At 35.4% G+C, this 26526-nt stretch overlaps 2 protein-coding genes across 6 annotated transcripts in view; both read left to right on the top strand.

Annotated features, from left to right (window-relative positions):
- Positions 1 to 1480: 1480 nt before the first annotated feature.
- On the top strand, positions 1481 to 20088 carry LOC124361967. The gene is made up of 5 exons (XM_046816076.1): positions 1481 to 1704; positions 4612 to 4742; positions 7200 to 7320; positions 11950 to 12126; positions 19839 to 20088. Exons 3-5 carry the CDS (start codon positions 7221 to 7223, stop codon positions 20000 to 20002), a joined length of 441 nt encoding a protein of 146 aa, XP_046672032.1. The 5' UTR covers positions 1481 to 1704; positions 4612 to 4742; positions 7200 to 7220; the 3' UTR covers positions 20003 to 20088.
- A 2575-nt stretch (positions 20089 to 22663) lies between these two features.
- The window catches only part of LOC124361965 (WW domain-containing oxidoreductase), a 35159-nt gene continuing 31296 nt past the window's right edge, over positions 22664 to 26526 (top strand). For 2 of the 5 annotated variants that reach the window (XM_046816074.1, XM_046816073.1), the window contains exons 1-3: positions 22756 to 23097; positions 25719 to 25818; positions 26327 to 26391. In XM_046816074.1, the coding sequence (XP_046672030.1) occupies positions 25724 to 25818; positions 26327 to 26391 (160 nt within the window). In that variant the 5' untranslated portion in view covers positions 22756 to 23097; positions 25719 to 25723. Of the gene's footprint in view, positions 22725 to 22755; positions 23098 to 25718; positions 25819 to 26326; positions 26392 to 26526 lie in introns of those variants that run through there. The other 3 variants (XM_046816071.1, XM_046816070.1, XM_046816072.1) reach the window with 3 other exon arrangements.

Here is a 26526-nt window from a genome sequence, read left to right as displayed (position 1 = left end):
ACGAAAAAACAACTGTTTAATTACAAAATTACAAGCATTCCCAGGTATTGTGATCGGTATTGTTGTCGCTGTTATCTTAATCTTTCTCGAGAATCCCGATTAGGGCAGGGCGCGGCATCACATCATTTGCACGGTACATAATTGCCTTTCCACTACAATTCAATTTATATTTCTGATCAGCCCCTCTAGAATTTGATATTTTACTGATAGGTACTATCTCGAGGGATGTTTTTCTTTTGTCGACATGGCCGAGGCACTCGCATTTTGGGTGGCGGAGTGTGATCAAGAATAAAAACAAGTTTTGAGTGTTTTTTTTTCAATAAAGAGTTTAGTTTTAGTTTGGTAATGTTTGTTTTTTGTTGAATTTTTGTGTTTGGAGAAATGTAGAGGTAAAACACGGAAGTACAACAAAGCGACGTACCAGCTGAACGGGCGGCGAGACTCTGCAATCACGTTATCTACTAGACCGCTCGACTTTGATCTCTGTCTGAGGGTGGGGAGGGGTTTGCAATAAGACAATTCCTGTTTTGTATTGACGAAAATATTTGTTTCTACGCTAATCTAGTAATCAGTAGAAGCACAATGTCAAATAAACGATTCATGTCTGGGTGTGGTCGGTATAAACCCAAAGTACCAAAAAAAGAAATCCAATAATGCAAACTAGAGGTCTCCTACGTTTATTTTAACAGATTTTATAAGGTTGTAAAGTATAAAGCTTTTTAACTGTCTGTCTCAGAGTGCTCAGCATGTTAGTCTATAAGCTTTAAGAAAATAATGCATGCCTGGTAAATAGCAAATCCGTTATATAGGCTGGGTGAGTTTTATGACTCAAGTTTTGCTGATGTAGACTTTGTGTAAGTATCTTCTTTTTTTAGATATGTCTTAATGCTTGTACAGTTTGACTTGTTTTGCATGCATAAACATTGTTGTTATTTTTAGATATTATTTGCTTGTATTTTTTAACTTACTTTGCATGATACGAATGCACTGTTGTTTTATCTGTAGTATGACTGACAAGATCTGATGCATGTATATGCCCTTGAGATCAATAAAGTTATTCTATTCAGATATATAATCAGGTGCTGTTGACAGACGTGAAAACAACCAGAGGGAATTAAAAAATGTAAAGTGGCAAATCTATAGAAACTAATTCTTTGGGCAGAGACCAGAATAAAGTATCGTTACTTATGGTAACCTCAACCAAGTGGTGGGGAATGGAAGTAGTTCCGCTTCCTACTTGTCAAGAAAGGACAAAAATCAACAATGCAGGCAAACCAACTAAAACTATAATATTCACTAATGGAGATAAATGATTTAATCACACTAAATATTATAAACACAATATTGGTACCTACCGTTTTTTGTGAATAATGTAAAACGGATTTTAAGACAACGCCCACTTAACGACTACACATCTTTGGCAACATTGTTTTGATTTCTGTAAAAATACTTAATTCTCTTTGCTTGTCATATGAGTTGTCAAAATACAGACTGATATATTTTGATGCTGAAGACAATGTAACCTAGGTTTTCAGTTTAATAACAGACAGAAAGGTCCTACTTTAGTGAAATAAAATACTTCTCACCATATCCCCTGAACAATAAATTTGGCCATATTATAAAAAGATTTATTATGTGTGACAGGACAAAAGACGAATTTAAAACTGTTTATCAGAGAACATTCACAAGAAAATTTGGTTTTAGGTAAGTTGAATGGATCTATTTAGATAACATTTATGAAACAATGAATTTGTAAATTTGTAGACTTAATCTTCAACTTGTTTTTTAAGTTGAAACCTTAGTGGTCCAAGGGGTCCGGAACCCCCCCCCCCATTTTAAATGTTGTTCGTTTACTTTTTTTAGTAAACGATTATTATTATTACTGACATGTACTGCTAAAAGATCGTTCTCAACAAAGAAACGGGGCAAAAACTTTGTAAGGAACAAAATTGGGGCCTTAATCCCTTTCCACTATGGGAGAATATCAATTGTCTGGACCTCCAAAATTTCTCCTGGCTACGTTATTGTTTCAGTTTTCAACATGAATAAATGGAGAACGCTTACAATGTTAAATAAAAATACGGTGTGGCAGGAGAGAAGATTATACCAGTACAGTCCCTAATAATGTACGAAGACTTAGGGTTTCTAAAAATAGTGTATAATACCTTTAATACTGGTCTCAAAAGAAAAAAACAAACTATTCCATTCAAACATAATTTATTCAAATTATTCCATTTATTTGGCAGGAAGCACAAATAACAAATCATGTCATTAATTATATAACTACAAATGAACAATACATTATACAGAGTGAGTTTTATGTCCTGGCACACCTGGATATAATTTAAACGGTCCGAGATATCTATGTGAAACCTTGACACCACCTATTATAACATATTTTTTCAACTTTTCAAGTTGTTGAAAATTTGCCCCCCTTTTCTAAAGGGGGGTAAAGGGGGGCAACTAAAAAATTTTGAAATACAAACCCTATCATGTGACCCCTCATTTTAAAGGGAATAAAAAAGGGTATTTTGGGATTATACCGTCCACACCAGTATGAAGAACACAAAAATATAAATTTATAGAAACAAACATGATAGAACGAAAAAACAACTGTTTAATTACAAAATTACAAGCATTCCCAGGTATTGTGATCGGTATTGTTGTCGCTGTTATCTTATCTTTCTCGAGAATCCCGATTAGGGCAGGGCGCGGCATCACATCATTTGCACGGTACATAATTGCCTTTCCACTACAATTCAATTTATATTTCTGATCAGCCCCTCTAGAATTTGATATTTTACTGATAGGTACTATCTCGAGGGATGTTTTTCTTTTGTCGACATGGCCGGAGGCACTCGCATTTTGGGTGGCGGAGTGTGATCAAGAATTAAAAACAAGTTTTGAGTGTTTTTTCAATAAAGAGTTTAGTTTTAGTTTGGTAATGTTTGTTTTTGTTGAATTTTTGTGTTTGGAGAAATGTAGAGGTAAAACACGGAAGTACAACAAAGCGACGTACCAGCTGAACGGGCGGCGAGACTCTGCAATCACGTTATCTACTAGACCGCTCGACTTTGATCTCTGTCTGAGGGTGGGGAGGGGTTTGCAATAAGACAATTCCTGTTTTGTATTGACGAAATATTGTTCTACGCTAATCTAGTAATCAGTAGAAGCACAATGTCAAATAACGATTCATGTCTGGGTGTGGTCGGTATAATCCCAAAGTACCAAAAAAAGAAATCCAATAATGCAAACTAGAGGTCTCTACGTTTATTTTAACAGATTTTATGACAAATTTACAATTGAGTAAAGGGGGGCAACTAAACATTTTCAAATACAAACCCCTATCATGTCTCAAGTTTTTACACACGTCTAGCACACTGTCAAACAGCCGAAGGTGAACATTTTGAACACCTGCTACATTAAAACAGGTAACTGTTTTTAGAATTTGCGTTAGTGTTGACTCATGTTACGATAAACAGGACAAGACAGTTACTGATTTTATTATTGTACATTTGTCATAAAATCTGTTAAAATAAACGTAGATACCTCTAGTTTGGATTATTGGATTTATTTTTTTATTCCCTTTAAAATGAGGGGTCACATGATAGGGGTTTGTATTTGAAAATGTTTAGTTGCCCCCCTTTACCGCCCTTTAGAAAAAAGGGGCAAAATTTTCAACAACTTGAAAAATTGAAAAAATATGTTATAATAGGTAGGGTCAAGGTTTATCTTATAATCTCGGACCGTTTAAATTATATCCAGGTGTGCCAGGACATAAAACTCACTCTGTATAATGGCACACTATATCTTAGTTTTCCCCTCGACAACAATGTCAAACTCACGCACTCCTACAATCGAACGCTTTCTAGTATTTTTTTTAATAAAGTATATGCTTTTTAACTATTTAAACAATAAAGTTTGTTGTAAAAATGTGAGAATTTTTTCTAAATAACCCATAAAAATATCGAAAAATATAATACATTTTTATACTCAATATGTTTTTAGTTCTATGCACTATGAGTTAAGAGTTCTGAACACTTGATACCTTATTCCATGGATGTTGTTTCTGTAAAGTTTGTGATTTTCAAGAGGTTTTGTTTACAAAAAAAAAGGAGATGATCCTCTTTTATCTTTTATTCCCCACTTCCTTATCTGTGACTGAATATCTTATCAAACTGAATAAGGGGGAGGGTTGATACAATACACGGTTGACCGTACTGATAAAAGGGATGTGGTCACAGACAGGATTTGAACCTGCTATCTCTAGCTCAGATCCAAAGTCCAACAGCTCGGCCATCAACGCTTCCACCGAACTCAGGATGTTTATAAACATGAATAACACTAGTATTCTTCTAAAAGTATAACTTTTCTAGGATTCTCATTGCTCTGAGATATTGCAAAATTGCATTATTGAATTATATTACTTAAAGCTTTATTCTACGAATGCGCGCACTAAATTAGTTTTGGAATCATGATTGGCACTGAAAACTCCAATTTTATAGAATATAGGCACTTTAGTGTTTTCAGTTATATATAACATAGTTACAACGTTTAAGGAATACATTTCTGTCAAAGTTTTCTTGAAGCAAGTGTTCATGTTCCGCGCAGGCCGGATAAAAGCAGTGTACGTGCCTGACTACAAGGATATTTTGGCTGGACCATTCACAGAATATGTGGTTCCGAACTCAGTAACTCAGCCAGGACACCCTTTTGAGAATGTCCATCATTGTTGCGAACGGGTAAGTAGCTAACTGTACGTTAAACAACAGTATGTGAGTTTTATTGATACTCCAGATTTTACCACTGTTTAAATCTAATGTGATAAAATGATCCATTAGCCGATTGTTATGCCTGGAAGTCTTCAGTCACAGTTTTTTACAATAGGTTATTATTTATTTATGAGAAATACCTATGTGTACCAGTTTGTGATGAGGAATATAACTGCTTAACGCTTCAATTCTGTATTCATTATAACTTTCAAACTATAAATGTAAACAGAGGCCAATGGGTAGTACATCCGGTTTATATTTTAAAATTCAAACATGACATACTGCATGGTTCACCCCCAATGAATTGTAAGCACAAAAAAGACTTGAAGTTGAGTTATTGTTGGTACCTTGGGGCTAACCGAGAAAGCTCCCTGTAAGATTTTATGTCCAGCTGTAGAAATACCAGGTCTGTTCAAAAGTTTTCGCAACTTTTGTTTTTTTTTTTTTAATTATTATTTATGTATTCATCAATATCAATTTTGTCCCCTTCAAAGAAATCCACATTAGATATTATAAACTTGTGCCAACGTTTTCTTCTAATCCTCGAAGCACTTCAAAAAGCTCTTTTTGTGATCTTGTTCAGCTTCTCCTTCGATGGCGTCTTTATCTCCTCAATCGTAGCGTAGTGTCGTCCTGTCATGGGCCTCTTCAGTTTGGGGAACAAGAAAAAGTCACAGGAGGCCAGATCTGGCGAGTACGATGGTTGCGGCATCATTATTGTGTTTGTTTTGGCCAAAATATCACGCACAAGTAACGATGTGTGAGCAGGGTCGTGATCGTGGTGCAAAAGCCAATTTTTTGTTCTTCCACAAATCCGGGCGTTTCTGGCGGATTGCTTCGCGCAAATTGTGTACAACTTCCGGATAATATTCCTTAGTGAAAGTTCTACCCTGTGGCTAGAACTCATGATATACCACTCCCCTTGCAATCGAAGAAAAATTTAACTTTCACATTGTACCGAACTTGGCGCACTTTTTCGGCCTTGGCTCATGCGGCAGCTTCCATTGGGATGATTAAGCTTTGATTGAGTTCACATCTTCTAGAACATCTCTGAGAACGTTTTTTACCACCGATAAACGTTGCTTCGGTCCAAGAAAGATTCTGGTCCAAGGTAGCTTCTCCGCCACAGTCAAAATTCGGAATGTGTCCGCGCACTTAATTTTCTTTTTAACACAAAACTGGTTACATATTCTTTGATCCATTTCTCGAATAGGCACACATTGAAGACGAGCCATGATAAGTGCAAGCAAATCAGCTGTCAACAATTAACAGAACATTCAAAATGGCCGACCTTGTCGGCATACGTCAGAGACACGCGTAGCAACATACCCCACAAAAAAAAGAAAAAAAAACGAATATACGTAACCCGCAGACATTAAAATTTTTTGAACACACTTCATATATATAGCACCCAATGTATGTGAAATTTCTTATAGCATATTCCGTTACATGTATGGGTTCTGGCATTAATTGCATTATAATAAGTAGTAACATATCTTCATAATATATGCTTCTAACAGATGGCGAGGATCATATAGTATTATGGCAGTGAAACAAATATTTTTCCAAAATCCATTTGACCGTTTCTCAAAGCTTTAATCGTTTTTCAAATACCCTGATCTTTAATTATTTTCTTATTTGTCTTGGGTACACCATATTACAAAACTAAAACAATTAGGCTAATACAACAAAAATGGTTATTTATAAATAAATGATTAGTAATACTTCATTAGTTTGATCTACATTGCTATCATTATATCTTTGTTATAATTAATATAAGTAGAGCAACCCAAGATTAAAATCACTATAGCGATTAATACCATTAGTATCGCTATTGCGATTAAGATCATTAGTATCGTTATCCTGATTAATATCATCATTATCGCTATCGTGATAGATAACGCATGTGTTTTTGATTGTTTGGCAAAGTATGTTTAGCCTTTTTTTGTTGATAAGAGAATATGCCGATTATCCTCCTTCACCCCCATAACCTAAATTAAATGTAAGACAATTTAGGCTCCCGTCCAGAACACTTATACAGGATACACAAGCAAATGATTTAGTATAAATAAAAAAATTTATAAGCAGCAATAACCAGTACATTTTTTTAAAAAGATTGGTGTAAAAACATTATTGTTCCAATAAGACTCAAAGTCTAATATAAATATAAAGTTATGTACCCTTAAGTTAATAAGGTATTGAAAATAACCTATAAAAACCTTGTTAACTGAAATGTATTGTAATCCTCTCATTAAGACATGTTCATGAAGTCTGCTTAATCAAATTATCAATAAAACGCATTTTTTAAGGCCTGTTGTTACAAAATTATGCATGTTGTATGCTTAGTACAGTTATAAAATGTTCGGTTTATAAACTGTTGAGTGAAATAACATTTTCGATGTACGTTATGTTTGTCGATTTCTACAGCTACTGCATGAGCAACCAAAGATGAAGCGCTACCTAGACAAAGAACCTAGTTCAGAGGCAATCGCATCAGACCATAGCAACCGAGGTCGAACTGTGTACATGGTAGACTACTGTGATCTTGGTATGAGGACAGCTCACTCTAGCATAATCAGGATTTATTTTTAATCATAAGGAAAACATTTCTAAATAGCTCTTTTCCTCTATTTACTCATATGGAAGTTTTACCTATCCAGCATCTTTATGTTTTTAAGGTTTTGAGATTTTATTTTTATTTGCGTTGCGGGAGCACTGGGAGAACATAATATTTTATATTTGACCAGGAACATTGGTCGTAGGATGTTCAGAACGTTGAAAGTATCCAAGTCTTTATTTAAGCATTCTTTTCATTATAGCGGTCCAAAATTATTCAATATATTACCGAATGAAGTAAAGAAAGCGCAAAACATCAAGCATTTTTGCGTTCAAATTAAAAACTGGTGGTTTTGGGCAACCAGATATTTCTCATTTCAAGGATTAATTGCATAAACAAGGCTGTATAGCTGAAATATTTGATTTTTTACAACATGTTCATGTTTCTTCTATTAATATAGGGTGAGTTGTTTATTTTTGTGTTTAATTCTCATTTTTAGTTAAAAATCGCTCTTTTACACATTGTGAGTATGACTTTTTTGTGTATTATAAGCATGCGGTAAAATAGTTTTACAAAAAGTACTAAAACTTTTCAAGAAATTTTGTCTTCAGTCTAAATATCTTTGTAGTTTATTATTTACCAAGATAAGAGTCAGCTGTGTCTGACAGACGTCACAAAGTCCGGTTAACTGGTAGCAACGTAATATTTATGGACTCAAGAATTGAATTAGTTTTTATTTAATGCTATCACTGACCACAATACTTACGAGTAGAAGTGGTCAGTCTTTCCAAAGAAATTTTCATTTATTTTGTTTTTGTGCATTTTAAATGCTGGAATAATACTGCTGGTATCAGACTGTATTTGCATAGCCTGATTTATACCTTTTAACTTTAATCGGTAAATCTTTAAATGTTAAACCCCAATATTGGTGATAATATTATATGTATTGAAAGTATGCAACAATTTAGTCTAAATGTATGAAATTTTTGTTTTTCAAACTTAAGTTCGAGATAAAAAAGGCCTTTTTCGTAAATTTCAACATATAGTTTAACTTATCATGAGCTCAATGCAGCTCAACAAATAAATCATTTATGCACAAATAATATCTCATCATATATCTATAGCAATTTTATTGACAGAGTTCAGATTTGATATTTATATACTAATTGTTTATTCCTGTATATGATTCCTACATTACATATTCCATTTGATTTCCAATTCAAGTATACAAGGGGGATTACAGTATTTTATTTATTTGAGCAATTTATACGTATTAGTTCATACTAGTATAAGGATGCTGAGAATTATGTGCGGATATGTATAATACAACTTTCTAAAGTTGATGAAACAATACAGCAGGTTTTAGAAACTATAACAAGTAGAAATTACAAGTAAACTATTGGGTTTGATTTTTCACTTTTTAATACGAATTATATATTAGATATTTTTGGTTTATAAGAGACGGTGGCATATATTAGCCTACAAATAACTTTATATGGTTACCATATCATAAATAAGCGATTCCTAGGCTATGTTTGTTAAAAATTTGTTATTGGCAGTTGATTTGAAAGGTAAAGTTACATTGCGGTTTTTATTTTACCTTACTTCTGACTCAAGTTATAACACTTGTTGCATTATATTTCACAAATCAAGACGTACAAACAAATTAAACTTTAAAATGTCTAACAGCCCTAAGGGTGAAAGGGATTTTGGACATATGCCATCGTTGTCTTTCAATTATATAACACTACATTTCAAGGATCGGAATCTACCCTCTTCTTCGGGTGTATAAAGGGGGGCCTAATATATAGGTTTAAGCAAGCACAAATTAATATATGTCGATGAACTCACCAAATCCAAAAAATGTACAACAAACACCTAGTTGCGTGTCATTTCCAGTCATAAGCCGCAATATTTGGAATACCTGCATGACAGGCGGGTTTTGTTTGTAAACTCTGTGAACCTGTAATCACTAGAAAAGTGTTATCAATTCTATATACATACTCTTTTTAGAATACATTTATTTGAATGTTCAAACAGTCCTTTTGGAAACACCCTGTGTGGGTGTGTCGCACACACACACACACACACACACACACACACATACATATATATATATATATATATATATATATATATATATATATATATATATATTTATATTACAATATTATTTGAAGGTGCTAAGTTATTATGTATATTTGTCTTTAAGATAAAACACCAGTTTGAACTTAAAGCTTGAATATTAGACCACTCTATAATAAAGTAATGTACAATGACTATAAGCATACACATTTGACAGACTTTCCCTTGATCGTAGCAACGAGGCCAAACTCTACGTCGGCGTTGGAAATATAATTCACTTGAACCAGAAGCACTTATACAAGGAGAAAACTTATGAAAAGCAGTGGGAAACAGCTATATATATGTGAGAGATCCGGGTTCGACTCCCGGCGGAGCAAATACTTTTGCGATTCAATGTTTATTGAAATTAAATAAGGCGATTGCCATTTATACAATTTAATATAAATAAAAGTCGTTTGACAGGTATTTGGTCTTCCGATCATATGTTAGTTTGCTTATTTAAACGCATATGTGACAGATACGGCCAAATACAAAATAATTGAATCGGAAAAAGTAAGCGCTCTGTGGTGTAATGGTAGCACATTCACCCGGCAAGTGAGAGATCCGGGTTCGACTCCCGGCGGTGCAAATACTTTTTGCGATTCAATGTTTATTGAAATTAAATAAGGCGATTGCCATTTATACAATTTAATATAAATAAAAGTTGTTTGACAGGTATTTGGTCTTCCGATCATATGTTAGTTTGCTTATTTAAACGCATATGTGACAGATACGGCCAAATACAAAATAATTGAATCGGAAAAAGTAAGCGCTCTGTGGTGTAATGGTAGCACATTCACCGGCAAGTGAGAGATCCGGGTTCGACTCTCGGCGGAGCAAATACTTTTTGCGATTCATTGTTTTATTGAAATTAAATAAGGCGATTGCCATTTATACAATTTAATATAAATAAAAGTCGTTTGACAGGTATTTGGTCTTCCGATCATATGTTAGTTTGCTTATTTAAAACGCATATGTGAGAGATACGGCCAAATACAAAATAATTGAATCGGAAAAAGTAAGCGCTCTGTGGTGTAATGGTAGCACATTCACCCGGCAAGTGAGAGATCCGGGTTCGACTCTCGGCGGAGCAAATACTTTTTTGCGATTCAATGTTTATTGAAATTAAATAAGGCGATTGCCATTTATACAATTTAATATAAATAAAAGTCGTTTGACAGGTATTTGGTCTTCCGATCATATGTTTAGTTTGCTTATTTAAACGCATATGTGACAGATACGGCCAAATACAAAATAATTGAATCGGAAAAAGTCTGCGCTCTGTGGTGTAATGGTAGCACATTCACCCGGCAAGTGAGAGATCCGGGTTCGACTCTCGGCGGAGCAAATACTTTTTGCGATTCAATGTTTATTGAAATTAAATAAGGCGATTGCCATTTATACAATTTAATATAAATAAAAGTCGTTTGACAGGTATTTTGGTCTTCCGATCATATGTTAGTTTGCTTATTTAAACGCATATATGACAGATATACGGCCAAATACAAAATAATTGAATCGGAAAAATAGAGTAAGGGCTCTGTGGTGTAATGGTAGCACATTCACCCGGCAAGTGAGAGATCCGGGTTCGACTACCGGCGGAGCAAATACTTTTTGCGATTCAATATGTTTATTGAAATTAAATAAGGCGATTGCCATTTATACAATTTAATATAAATAAAAGTCGTTTGACAGGTATTTGGTCTTCCGATCATATGTTAGTTTGCTTATTTAAACGCATATGTGAGAGATACGGCCAAATACAAAATAATTGAATCGGAAAAAGTAAGCGCTCTGTGGTGTAATGGTAGCACATTCATCCGGCAAGTGAGAGATCCGGGTTCGACTACCGGCGGAGCAAATACTTTTTTGCGATTTCAATGTTTATTGAAATTAAATAAGGCGATTGCATTTATACAATTTAAATATAAATAAAAGTCGTTTGACAGGTATTTGGTCTTCCGATCATATGTTAGTTTGCTTATTTAAACGCATATGTGAGAGATACGGCCAAATACAAAATAATTGAATCGGAAAAAGTAAGCGCTCTGTGGTGTAATGGTAGCACATTCACCCGGCAAGTGAGAGATCCGGGTTCGACTCCCGGCGGAGCAAATACTTTTTGCGATTCAATGTTTACTGAAATTATATATATATATATAATATAATATATATATATATATATATATATATATATATAAAATATATAACTTTTAAGTATGTTCATAATAATCTCACATGCATTTTGTATTGCATGTCTGACAATGTTAGGTCGCTTGCAGTACAAGAATCACTATGGACTTTGATTATGAATGATTAAGAGTCCTTCTGAGAAGGATTTTTAATCAAGGGTATGGAGGAGTTTTAACATTGAACTTATTACATTTCCCCATGGTTCTCTTTAGACTGAACCATTCTAAATTGATTGGCTAGGCTTAGAAAAGTTACTTTTCAATCGCAAATATATTAGAAAGTAACTCCCACTGCATTACTCAGAGGGGGGATTTGAGTCCACTGCGAGTAGAGCCAGGAGAAGAGTAGATCTACCACCCAACTGGGGAGAAATACCAGTGACCACGCAGAAGGCCTCTTATCGCTCCCCCACCCTCCTCGCCACCTGGGACCTACGTCCCCACCCCTGTCTTCCCCGCATATCCCCTCTCACTCCTAACTGTAAGTTTGATTTCATTATTCTCAACATTTATATTGCACTAGCAGTTACCCGCGGCTTCGCACGCAATTTTCTCTTGAAAAACTGGACAATATATATATATATATATATATATATATATATATATATATATATATATGTGTGTGTGTGTGTGTGTGTGTGTATACTCTTTTTCTATGACGTAATAAACAGTCTAGAGATATTCGATAGTCACTCAAAGCTATTCCAATCTCCTGATCCAATTTAGATTTAAGTTTAAAGAACAGAGGTTTGGGATCCTGAAGTCGTAAAGTGAAACAATTTTTATAAGATTATTATTTCCCTCCCACATTCCATAATAATTTATTGAAATTCTTCGATGGCTTCAGTAACAATAAGAGTTAGCCTTTTTATCCCAATGACGAAAGTGTATCGTAGGCTACAACTAAAAAGTTGCTGCGGTCAATATGGGTCTGTTCTGGTCGTTTAAATTCACCCCCGGTGTTTTGGCATAATAAGTCGCCCGCCATTATCTTTTTTATTTTCATTAGCAATGTAAACAGATGTTTCAGAAAGTTTGTCGAATTATAGCTGTCAACAGCTGTTTAGTGCCAGTTTAATTTGAATTATGAAACGTGATTACGTTTCGTTAACATTCGAATGTAAACAAACTAATTTTTCAATTTGAATTCGACTTTATTTGGTGAAATGAATGTATTATGGGTGGTAAAAAGCACTCTAAATGTTAATTCAGACCAAAAGCTATACCTTTTCCAAATTTCAGCAAAATCCGTATAGCAGTTTCAGCGTGATTCGAGGACAAATCTTCAAATATCCAAACATTCAAACTTTCGCATTTATAATATTAGTGGGATTTTGTTCACCCTCTCACCACTTGGTCGAGTTAATCAGTATCTGTGACGAGAGATCTCTTTAAAGCTCAACTACATTTAGGGTCAAGCTAATTTTGCTCATTAGCTCATAGATAGCGCTACTATAATGTTTAGTTTTGAGTTGTAATCCGTTTTAATCCCGTAGTAGTTACCTATTTCCTATTAATCAAATTTAAAATATTCGTTATTTTTTATTATTTTCAGAGTTTACTCTATTTTAGCATGTGCAATACTTTTCCGTAATGTATTTCGAATCACTTTTTATTTTTTAAAGTGAAACCGCGTTTCAACTGGCAGTATACTTTATCATTGGATGTAATATATCTCATAGAATGATAACATAGTCATAGATCACATAATCATAAATCTGTTTTCATTGGAACAGAGATGAGTCAGCCTATCTAGTCATGATGTAATGTAATGTTGAAAATACGTAATTTTCTTACAATAATTTAAATCTATCTCTTTAATAAACTTTGTCAAAAGTTATAAATAATCCAAAACGTCTGCACTATCAACAACCTCTTAGTGTAAGAATCGTGTGACTATACCTGAGTTGGCTCACAAATCACGGACTAAAACCAATGCTATTAACACATAAATTATATAAATATTACAATTTGGTTTTAATGTGTTCAGTATTTGTAATTAAAACCCCCAATTTAGTTAACTGTTTATTTATTGGGTTAAAATATTATAGAATAAAACATTAAAAGAAATAATCAAACTACATTGTTATAAGGGAAACCAACACTTTCTCTCTCTCTCTATGGGATTGATTTATTTAGTTGTAAGTGACCATTAGAATTGTTTTCAATTTTCTCTCAAGAGCAGGGAATTCCTTTTACTGTCAAAGCGGGTAGATAAGGGTTCTCCCTAACGTTAGGCTTGCATAATTCTCTAACACTAAGGGAGTCCTAACCGCAGGGCTAACCGAAGTGGGTGAATCCGCCACGGTTGTTGAGGGATCCGACACTTGGGAGGCCCAGGGTCAAGATAATAATTTTCGTTCTAAATTAAGTTTTTAGTTTGAAAATATATGAAAAGAAATTACAAGCCATAATTCAAAACTTTTCTAAACTTTCACCAGTCAAAACTGTTCAAGGTCTATTTTAGTAGTGATAGAAACTAAATCATCTCATTCTTCTTTATCAGTTAAACACGAGTTAACATGCATTGAATTCTTATCTGTTTAGAAAAATTTGTGAAAGCAAAATTTAAGACATTTGAAATACTTCTAAAGCTATAAATGGTATTTATAAATTAAAAGATGGCAAGCTAGAAAGTTTTACAAAACATGGAAAACAATGAAATTAGGTGGTGGTTAGCCATTTGGGTTTCTGGATAGTAGAGCTTTTAAATGGGGAGGCCGGATTTTAATAGTGTGGGCGGCCCTGCCCACCCGTTCTATTCATCCTCTGAATAAACCAAACCTATTTCTTTATCCCAATATATTGACAATTTATTAATTGTGTGCTGGTCCTAGATATCTATTGATTTGTCCAGAGGTAGTTGAGAACTTCAAGAGTATGCTGTATCCAATGTAGTTTTGACTGACAGGTGTAAAACAACCAGAGGTTTAACCTCCTGTGTGATTTCCATCACTTGCCGCCTCCCAAGCCTTTGTCTGAGGTAGCTGAGAACTTCAAGAGTATGCTGTATCCAATGTAGTTTTGACTGACAGTTGTAAAACAACCTGAGATTAACCTCCTGTGTGATTTCCATCACGCCTCCTCCCAAGCCTTTGTCTGAGGTAGCTGAGAACTTCAAGAGTATGCTGTATCCAATGTAGTTTTGACTGACAGTTGTAAAACAACCAGAGGTTTAACCTCCTGTGTGATTTCCATCGCTTGCCTCCTCCCAAGCATTTGTCTGAGGTAGCTGAGAACTTCAAGAGTATGCTGTATCCAATGTAGTTTTGACTGACAGTTGTAAAACAACCAGAGGTTTAACCTCCTGTGTGATTTCCATCACTTGCCTCCTCCCAAGCCTTTGTCTGAGGTAGCTGAGAACTTCAAGAGTATGCTGTATCCAATGTAGTTTTGACTGACAGTTGTAAAACAACCAGAGGTTTAACCTCCTGTGTGATTTCCATCACTTGCCTCCTCCCAAGCATTTGTCTGAGGTAGCTGAGAACTTCAAGAGTTTGCTGTATCCAATGTAGTTTTGACTGACAGTTGTAAAACAACCTGAGGTTTAACCTCCTGTGTGATTTCCATCACTTGCCGCCTCCCAAGCCTTTGTCTGAGGTAGCTGAGAACTTCAAGAGTATGCTGTATCCAATGTAGTTTTGACTGACAGTTGTAAAACAACCAGAGGTTTAACCTCCTGTGTGATTTCCATCACTTGCCTCCTCCCAAGCCTTTGTCTGAGGTAAACCCTGAAGTAATTATGGTCGGATCACAGGGAGGAACACCAGGCTGGTAGGTGTCATATTTGGAAACAATTAAGCGAAATCAAAATTTCCACTTTTATATTTAATAACTAAAATCAATTAAACTTGTGGTACGTTGCTTGATTATCTGACACATTTCTATACAAACCTGTATTATGCGTTTCAATATGAAACATCGACTGGTAACAAACTAGTAGGGCCTACTGCTCTGAATATATAGTTTATTTGGGGAATAATGCGTAGGATATATGTTCCTTTTGGCTACAAAAAATGTTGTATTTTTTACTTAAATTACCAACTTCTTAGCTATCATGGAACAAAATTTTGTTTCACCCTTGCAGTTTATTAAAAATTTGGGTTAGTATAGACACAATCCTATCAACCCTTGTTTCATGGGTAGTTGATTATATCGACCTCGACTATTTATATAGAATATTAAGAATATAGAATGCTTGAAGGAACTTTTGAAATGATCAAAGTTTTCTCCATCTTCCCTTTGTGCCCTCATCATTATCTACTTTACTAAAAAGCTCTTTATGTCCATGAAGCTCTATCCCTATATACAGTAGAACCTCGGTTAACCGAGGTAATTGGGACCGAGGGTACCTCGGATACGGCGAAACCTCGGATAACACGGAACGTAACCTAAAAAATCGTTACCGGGGCTAAAAATAGCTCAAGATATACTAAAAACATGAACAAAAGTTATTAACTGAACTGTTGTTTAGTTTATTTAGTACAAGAAATGTTATTAGTACGCAATAAAACGTGAGAGGAAACGGTAACACTCACAATACTAAACACTGTTTTAATATAACACTCAATTTATTTGCACAACTGAATACGTATGATATAGGCTACACAATGTACAGAAGTTTAGTTACAGTACAGTATTCCTGTTTACAAAATTAAATCAAAGAAATGAAAATTAATTTACTGTACATTGTACAAAAAATAAACAAAGTAAGCTAATCTTTTTTCCCAAAGAAATCAGTTATTGTTTTTTGACTTAGATTAGAGGATCTTAGGCTAGCCGCCCTGTTGCGCCAGCGTCGCAGCCAAACTAAATCGTTTGTTGTTGCGGTTTCTTGTTGTTCAATGTATGCCAGTGCTCCCTCGATCGTTCTTAGACCTTCTGTATGTGATATTTTCTCAGTCGCCCCATCAGGTTCATCGCTGTAAAAAAAAACTTTTGTTTTACGTAACCGTAACGCAATCAAAAGGCAGCAGTTTGGAATTGGTATGAATTAGTTTTGGATTGATGAATGGGCAACATTTAACTAAAGTGTAACAAATATACTGTAGTTGTGTTAAAAAATTGATGTTGGATTATGTTTTTATGTTAAAATTTTGCATAAATAAAAAATCAAAAACTTACTTGTCATCATCTTCTGGTTGGTTGAGCATCTGGATAAATCACGTCATCAGTTAGGGCCTGATCCTCATCTCCATTGATCCATTCACTGATGTCCTCTGCACTGATGGGCTCAGCCACTGGAAGGTGGTTACAAAGATTCACAAGCTCTTCATTTTCAGGAGGACATGCTCTTGGCTGGTTTTCAGGAGCAGCTGTCTCTTGGCGGCTTGCCTTTTCAATTCCGAAAAGTTTGCGCCATGACCTTCTTATAGTGTCCTCCCTAACGTTATCCCAAGCTTCTGACACCCAGTAGACAACATCTTTCATTGTGATTAACTTGAGAGCATCAGTGACACCCAGCCCGTCCTCTAGCTTCTCCACAGTAGATTTCTAAGCAGCCTCTTTTTGTAGTTTCGCTTAAAAGTTTCTAGAACTCCCTGGTCTAGAGGCTGGATGAGGGCAGTAACGTTTGGAGGCAAAAATGAAGGCTCTAATGCCATCGCTGACTAGCTCATCAGCATCTGGATGGGACGAAGCGTTGTCAAGAATAAGAAGGGCCTTGCGAGGGAGTTTTTTGTTCTCCAAGAAAGCTTCAACGACTGGAACGAATTCCTCAAAAAACCATTGTTTGAAAATCCGCGAGTCCATCCATGCGTTTTTCTGGTTTGTGTATGTGCTGGGAAATGTGTCCACATTAGTATTTTTAAAAGCACGTGGCTTTTTATACTTGCTATTACAACTGGTTTGAGTTTCAAACTTCCTGCAGCATTGGCACATCCTAAAACTGTAACTCGATCTTTAGATTTCTTATACCCAGGAGCTGATGTTTCCTGCTGACTGGCTAAAGTTTTTGAGGGCAACATTCTGAAGTTAAGGCCTGTCTCATCACAGTTGAATATTTGATCGGATGTAAGGACCCTCACTCAAAATCAATTTTCTTATTTTTTCTTCAAAAACTGTCACATCAGTTTTCATTACCTGAAAGTTTTTCCCCAGATATATTAAGTTGCCGCACTCCATAACGGTTCTTCCATCGCATTAACCACCCGGAACTAGCGGTAAAAAGGTTCATCGCCATCGCCAAAAGATTTATGGAAATCTAGCGCTTTTGCCTGCAAAATAGGCCCACTTATTGGACTTCCCCTTGCTCTCATTTCCGAAAAACCATAAGAATAAAGCCTCGGAAGTTTTTTCATACTCACACTTTTTAAACGTTTTTTCTCTCTGAATTGCAATTGGAATTTAAGCTCTGAGCACCCCATTTTTCTAACTCAGCCCTCTTCCTCCTCCAATCTCCGACGGTAACCTCACCAACACACCAAGTCTTTAGCGACTGTTCTTATTGACTCACCATTGTCCAGACGACGAATCGCATTTAGTTTAGTCTCTAAGGACACAACGACACGTTTGCGTTTAGCACTCATTTACACCTACTGTAACTGCACTTAAACACACAATAAAAAAAACAGTGATAGACACTTGACTTGTAAAAGTAAACAAAGGACAGCCACTGAGACGAAAAATGGCGTCTTCGGGCAGGACCGATGATGCACGAACACATCCGAGCTGAAGCTGTACACCAGGACAGCCCACTAGATGCGCAATAAGCTACGGAGTCGAATCGGGGGTGGTGGGGAGAGCGAGTGGCTCAGTCGCGTCTCGGCATTGAAACAGTTCGCATTGGTCCGGCGGCGAGCGGTGTCGGGTTACAACACCTGCAGCTGCTCTGGCGAGCGGTGTCGGGTGACAGTGCCGTATGCATTCGGCAAAGATAAGCGCTAAGCTACGCAATATTTGGCCGAGGAAAACACAACAGTTGCCAACAATTTACTGTACAGTAGTTTTAACGCATTGCAGGCTAGCGTGCGTATTGCGATAAAAGGAGCACCCCAAACGCTCATTACTGTACGTAGTTTGTGCGTGTTTCTTTTGCTTTTTTAAATAAAAAAAAATCGTCCGAGGACGGCCTCGGTTAACCCGGAGTCTCGGTTAAGCGAGGCTCGGTTAACCGAGGTTCTACTGTATGTTGCAAAGTATAATGTGAACTGACTTGTATATATACTTTCTTTATGCTGTTGAGCAACAGCCACAGTGTTTGTCGAGTAAAGGCATTTAATGGTATCAGATATGCTAATCTCGTCTGCCATCGAACCAAAGATTTTGGAAGTATCAGTTTGTCCCGTCAGAAGACAGATATGTCTCGATGCCGTGAATGTCTGGATAAGACTGCATGGGTCCGTCTGCATTGTGGCCGATTCTTATTAATCCTGTCGCGATAAGTACCAGAAATATATATATATATATATATATATTATATATATATATATATATATATATATATATAATATTTTTATCTTATGGTTTTAAATAGATAATTACTTAATATTAAGGAGGGATTGTTTGGGGTCGTGGCTGATTGTATCGGTTGGCAATACTAATTGTCTTATATTTTGAGGATTATGTAGGTGATTATTATATTTAACTTTTGACAACCTCATGTGCAACACTATTACCGTGATAACAGGGTATCGGTTGGGTAGACGTTAATTTTATGAAACCACGTCCCAATACGTACATAAGTGGTGGAACTAATTGAGAATAGCATAACCAAATTATGTTTCTGCTGTAATGAACATTAATGTTCTAAACTCAACACCTGTAATGTACTGTGTATTAACCAAAGCAGGCAATCGAAGCCAGGTTCAAATCGATATTTAATTTATCTCCGTGTATACCTACAGATTTATACTATATTCGTAAACATGAATATAGTATAAATGGAGCTTTAATTTAATGATTCAAAAATATACAAATCTCAATTAATTACGTTTATCCTGATATTGGCTACAATTATCACAATTTGAAGTGCAAGCCTGTCCGCCGTGCATGCATCGCTACTGAACCCGATGGGGTTTTGTCCCAGTCTTAGTCAAGGGTTGGGAGTTGGCAGAGAGAGCTAAACATATGTGCTATACGTTAAGGGCTCTAAAAATATTTTACACTCTTTTGGAGGTGGGGTGTTCTAAAAGACTTAAGAGTCATTAAAACAAGTTAAAAACAAAAATACGCGTATGTTTTTGTTTGTTACAGTGAAAGAGAGAGAGATTCTGAAGGTCACAACCGGAGTCAGTGAGTATGAAGGCCGGATAGGTGCCCTAGGAGAGTTGATCCTGCAGGATGAGCTGCACGGTACGCCACAAGATGTACAGTGCCTCCGATTTCAAGAAATGATGAAGCTTCGTGGTGCAAAATAACACATTTGTAATTATCTAAAGATGCAAGTATTCCATGTAAATTTTCTTCGTGATTATAAATACATGTTTGCCAGTCAGTCATTGAAGTGGCATCTTTTTATTGCTCCTATTATCAATAAAGATTTCCTAATTCCTGGTCGGTAACACTATTTCCAGATTTCTGCTGTAGAAAAACACAACTACTTTGACAGAGATTTATTATTTCGTAGAAATGCTAAGAGTTTGTATCTGCGACTTAAAACTTTTCATTATATGCTAGTTTGAATCATTGTATTGTTGAATCATTTCTTTGATCTTACATTTTTGTTCTGTTACCACGCGATAGCATGCCAATACAAGTTTTAAAAATTTCTAGCTGCAACACAAACTCCGCCATCCAATGGTATACTCTGTACATTAAAATGTTTAGCTTAAGATCTTCTGGACAATGTGTGCAATGGCGGCTGCAGTGAAATTGTCACCGTATCCAACATAAACAGTACCGTCAGGCATCATGACATGCATAGTATTGTGCTCCTCACTGTTTACACCTCCATATTTATGACTCTGAGAGTTGATTGGCTTCTCAAACAACCATGGTGATGTTCAGAGTTGTCTCCAGTAGTTCAAATAGTTTCTTAGAGCATTTTGTGTTAATAGGGTGATTCCCTTAATAAGATTCCCTGATGGCAAACTGGCCTGTCTGGATGAGACTAGGTTAGTGGGGTATGATTCTTACACGCTACAAAACCATCTCCGCCATACCACGTGAACAATTATTGTGGTAATTGGACTTTGCCCATTGGCTGAGATATTTATTATGGACCCGATACAACCTTCTTGAAATCTTATAGTTGTTCGTCCGCCTGTGAGATAATTCTTGATAGACAAGTCCTACAGATTTGAAACTTCATACATATCTTCACCTTGGTCTGAGGAAGAACACTATTGATTTGGGATCAAGGACAGTCCGTTTGTCTGCTCATATAACTCTTATAAAAAGGCCCTAAAGACTTCGAAGTTCATCATGATCCAAATAAGAGCTCTATTAATTTTGGGGTCAAAAAGTAAAAGCTCAGCCAGAATCAGCAAAAAAATCAATGTCAGTGTTATAGGCTGCAAATAGATAAAGGTCGAAACAATATGATGAATAACGACTCCTGCAGACACAAAATTAGACTGGTATTAATAACTAATTACATACGCATTATTAATTAAAGCGTGACATATCAGAGAATCAGCACTGCATTCTTCCTCTTGCTTTATCTCACTTTCCATAGACACAAGATATGTCCTTCTTATGTCTTAGGCACACACTTGAAGTTTGTTATGTTTAGAAGCCATGCACACAGTTTGCGTTACAAACAATTTCCATAAGCTATCTATCTATCCATGGAACAAGAGTTCGTGGAACGACATAAGGATTGCCGTGAGTATGCCAGATGAAGATTTCTTAAAACCTAGCATCAAAGAAATGTGGAGGAGATCGACTTCAAAATTATATTAATTCATACGTTGTCTGTCCAGGAGTAGTGGATTTTGCTCAGTGCGATAGGTCGTTTACAAGTGTGAGGTTTTAGGCGTAGGATGACATAGAAAACTGTATCTCCACGGTATTGTATTGGTGCAGTTAATCGTTGGCTGCAGATACTGTATAACTGGCATCAGCGGAGGTAAGTAAAACCTTATCCATATTTATCTTCCTTTCTAGCTGCTTTCCAGTTTGTTTAGTTGCGTTTATTACACTGAATATAGCGTGACTATATTGAGCTGACACCATCAGTCACTATTAAAGAAAAGGCGACATTCATTGTGGTAGGGCTATCTTCAGAAGATGGGGTAAGTGGGACTAGGCGATGTGTTTCGGCAAATACTGAAGCGAGGAGCTTGACAACAACTGTGTTATTGTGTTAGCATGCCGTGCTTGTTGACAAGCACAGATGGGAGTGCAATGAGCGGTCTGGGAGCAGACTGGCTGATGGGTTCCTAGTCACCATGTTGCGGTGGCGCCTGTTACTCAAGGCCCACCAGTGACCCACATAGCCTCTTTCAGTAAGTAATCTCAGTACCGGAGAGTGTTCTCCTTAAAAGCCTGGAAATAAGCAGTGAGATGACTTCCAGCACACTTTACGCAAGGTAGTGACAGGGAGCAATACGCAAATCCACTAAAACTTCTGGCATTATAACATTGGGAAACACTCTTGTTTAGTTACATATAACTACATTAAGATGGACGACAAGGAGAGTCCGAAGTTCCTAGATTTTATTCCATCCGCCATTTTAATTTTAAAAGTAGGAACAATGAAAGAACCATTGTTTTTGTATCCGGATTATCATTTTTACTACATATAAACGACTATGCTGATACATGTATATGCTGATTACCGATAGACTGTAATAAAAAAAAAATGGGATGGTAGTTATTGTTTACGTAGAAGATATTGGAAATCAGTAAGGTAGTTTATTATAATTTTAAACTAATATTTACTTTTTAAGAATGTTTTAATAACTTGCTTTATATATTTTTTTTTTTATTCAGCACGTGGATGTTTTTCGACGTTGCATTATCATTATTACGAGATTAGGTGGCAGGTACATTTAATTATATGTGGGAAATTTGTATTTACTGCAGTTACCAGTGGCACTATGCTTTATTTAACCTCATAATCTAGATTTAGTGTGACTGTCAGACTGTGTGACTGCACGTCGCGTCGTCTGCTTTTAAACAGGATTAGAAGTGAAGGTTTAAGTGAAGTGCATATTCATTCCTGTTTAGTCCAGTTCATTGATTAATGTGTATAATTCATTATGTAGCATTGTAGGCTAGTTTCTGTTGAAGTATAATAACAATTTCATACTTAAAACGTTTATCAGCAGTTCAACACTTGAATTTCGTGTGGTTATGTTTATGTTTAGTGTAAAACAAAATTACTCTAATTGAATATACATTATAACTCTTAAATTTAATTTATCTCAAGAAATATTCTTAACCTCTTATATAGTTACTTTTATTGTGCAAGTTGTCTTTCTCTTGAAGTATTGTTGATTCCAATTCAAGACTTTTTAGTACAGGGCTGCTCTGTTCTTTTTGATTGTTTAGATTTTCAACAATCAAGGTATGCCATTAACATCTATGTGGCAATGCTTTATGTGCAGTTTGGTATAGTCCAAGTAAATTATTTACCACTCGCCAACGTTGTATCTGTTTTATAGAGGGTATATTAGCGATTTTTAATTATTTTCACTCCTGTTTCAGTATATTAGCAATTGTCCATTATACTCACTCCTTCTTTCAAAGCTTAATATTGATAGTGGCTAATAGGATTATTAAAATTTTCAGTATCAATTTACAAAATCGTGACCATGGAAAGGTATGTTAATTTTTTTTTTCCTGAAAACTACAATTTTTCCTGAAAACAATAGTGAAGAAAAAATTCGTCGGCAACGAAAATCAAAGGAGTTACGATTTTTTGAAATCCTCTGAAAACTCTGTTTTTGACAGTACCTCTGGCAATTTTACTGAAATGATGACGTTAATCCTGTCAACGATGCCTGCCCGCTGCGCAGTGCTGCGCACTGCTTGCTCTTTTAGAAAAAAAATTAACTCGAGCTTGCAAAAGTCGAATCCCAGATCACGTGATGCCCCTGATCCTTAACCCTCCAAGTGTTGTTCGACAAAATTTTGTCGGTTATTTTCCATCCTTAATGCAATAATGGCCGAAAGGCATCAATATAATACAATGATATACTTTCCCCCCAGTTTATATGCACCTGTGATAATAATACTTGGCTATAAATGCCCAACCCATGAAAAAAAAGTCCATTTTTCATGGTCACGGTATTGTAAATAAATACCAAATTTTCTATTGTTATGCAGAGGGTACATTAAGGGTGTGTTAAGCACACTAAATATAAACAATTTATACTATAAATGTGAAGATTAAAGCCGGAGTAGCGAAAACGAATTTCGTTAACAAACTAGTCTATTGCTATCATCCTCATGAATAAAACAATATAAGGTTTTAAGAGTGACAATGATAAAAATCGAAGTTATTAATCATTAAAAGTGGAACTACTTTTCTTGCGCGGATTAATATTTCATTTTAAATGGTCATGATCGTGAGTCAACTTTGTATTGGTAGCTGCTAACGTCAGCCATTACACCATCTTTGGATACGTAAAATAACATTAATGCTGTAATAAGAGAAAATTGGGGTAGACTATTAAGTGGCCTACACTCTTATTCGATTGTTTTTATCAAATTTTTTGGTTGTTTTTATCCTAATTAATAATTCAATATTACAATTTATTTAATAAAACGTATGATTCTCAGTAGTTTCGCAATCGATATCCGATGTTTTACAATGTGAAATTGTACACTATTCTTCTCACTACACACTTATCGAGTTATCTAAATAAGTAAGCTCACTGTTTTTCATCATTGGTTTTGTTGTGTGGTAAAACTTGCCTTGCACTGATTACTAACCTTCAATTTTTACGCTCATCGTTTATTTGAGTCACAACTCGCTCTGATATACCAGTTTCTGGAGCAATTCTTTAACGAGCCTTCAACAACGAAATATTAACAGTTTGATGGTATGTCTCTTCCTTCATCAATCTATAAACATTACTCACGATTTCGGGAATTATTCTTATATGAATTGTGACTTTAACTCATTAGACATTTTCAGTAAAAACAAAGCTCCAGCAACCATCACACTCATCACCGTCACAAAACAGACTAAATTTTAGCGAGTGAGATGAGTTTATTGCGACAGTTCGATTCCGATAAAGAGGGCTGTCGCCGATAAGTCATAGGGAATATTTTCGGAACGCAGCACAAAATGGTACCCCACCACCTCTCCCACTTATCATCACACACTTAAGACCACGCGCACCGGTAAAGTCCTTGAACTGTACAACAGTGATAAATATGCTTATTTGTGTCACAAGCCGTTATAACAGTAATAAAAAGTAACCGAATGTTACACTGTTTTGTTTGTTACATTTAATAAATACACAGCATAGATGGCTTTTATCTACTAAAAGCGAGTGGTTTTGTCTCAAAAACAGGGATAACATCTAGTTTTATCAAGACTACATAATGATCTTACATAATTCAATGGAAGAATAGTAATCTCGTAAAGTTATGTGTCTTATATTTTGCCAAAGACATATAGCCTGAAAAACAATAAGTAATTAAAACTTTTAATTCATTTGAATGTTTGGATAAAATTAGTTTTTGTAATTAATGTAATTATCTAACTTCTTTTGATATTGTTATAAATTGTTCTTGATAAAACTAGATGCAACTAATGTGCTTTCAATTTTGATTATTTGAATCATTGACAGTTTTTGTTCAATTAGTTTATGCAGTAGATAGATTTATAACGTTAGTTTGATTGTTTTGGTGACCCAATATGGAACTGCAGCCATAAGTCACAACAGAGGCCCAACAAAATGTCTGGAGAAATTCTGAAGATTAATTTATATATATGGAACAACACAGATGCTTTAACTTACATGCTGATTCAGTCGGGTCATTTCATCTGGGCCAGGTTTGCGAACAAGGCTTTAGGTGTTCAAGTTCTTACATGCCCAACAATTCCCCCATAATTTCTGACCTAGCCAGTGTAGCTTCAGAGATGCATCACAATTGGCCCCCAGGATATGTTTTTTAGAAAATGCATTTTTATATTCGATAATACTTGTCTGATGTTGAATCTTTTATTAACAGCAGGAATGGCAAGTGTCTTGCCGGACTCGGACAGTGAAGACGATCTTCCACCTGGCTGGGAAGAACGAGCAACTGTAGATGGTTCTGTGTATTATGTCAAGTGAGTTGTATCCTATACCTGCATGATTTACTCTTTCCCATATGCTTAGAAACTACAATGTTCTCCTTGTTAATTTAAATTTGTAAAATAACTTAAAAATATGTCTGTGTTGTTTGTTTTCATATGCCTAATAACTAATGTTTCTAAAAAGTAATAACTAATGAAATGGATCAAATAGTCGTGCACACTCTTATTTCAAAGGTATGTATAAAGAGTCCATTTACGACTTTATACAATATACACATTTTTACTATATAGACTTTTTTGTATTTAAACTCAAAAATGTTCAGGCTAAGAGAATTAACTGTTGTTCCGAATAATGTTGATTTAATACATATTGTAACTAAACTATAATTGTAGGCTAAATATAAACTAGTGAAGAAACATTTGTTATTTGTCTAGTTTTTCTGAAAGTCTGAAATAATAAGATTTCTAATATTTTGTCAAGTAATGGTTTCTATGCAAATTGATTTAGAAGTTTAAGTGCTAAATGATATTTTTGTTTCAGTCACAATACAAAAGGAACACAATGGACTCATCCAAGGACTGGAAAGAAGAAAAGAGTTGCTGGAGGTATGTTGTCAACATTACTATAAATTTACTGCCTAAATGTTTTTATACATATAATCAGTTCGCCAAGTGTTCTGTAACAGGCTTCACTGAGGTTTATGAATTAATAAAGTTTATAGCTCATTTTACATTTTATTC

The sequence above is a fragment of the Homalodisca vitripennis genome, chromosome 5 (genome assembly GCF_021130785.1).
Source record: "Homalodisca vitripennis isolate AUS2020 chromosome 5, UT_GWSS_2.1, whole genome shotgun sequence".
Taxonomy (NCBI): domain Eukaryota; kingdom Metazoa; phylum Arthropoda; class Insecta; order Hemiptera; family Cicadellidae; genus Homalodisca; species Homalodisca vitripennis.
The sequence above is the reverse complement of the archived record's forward strand: the minus strand, read 5'-3'. Positions and strand labels throughout refer to the sequence as shown.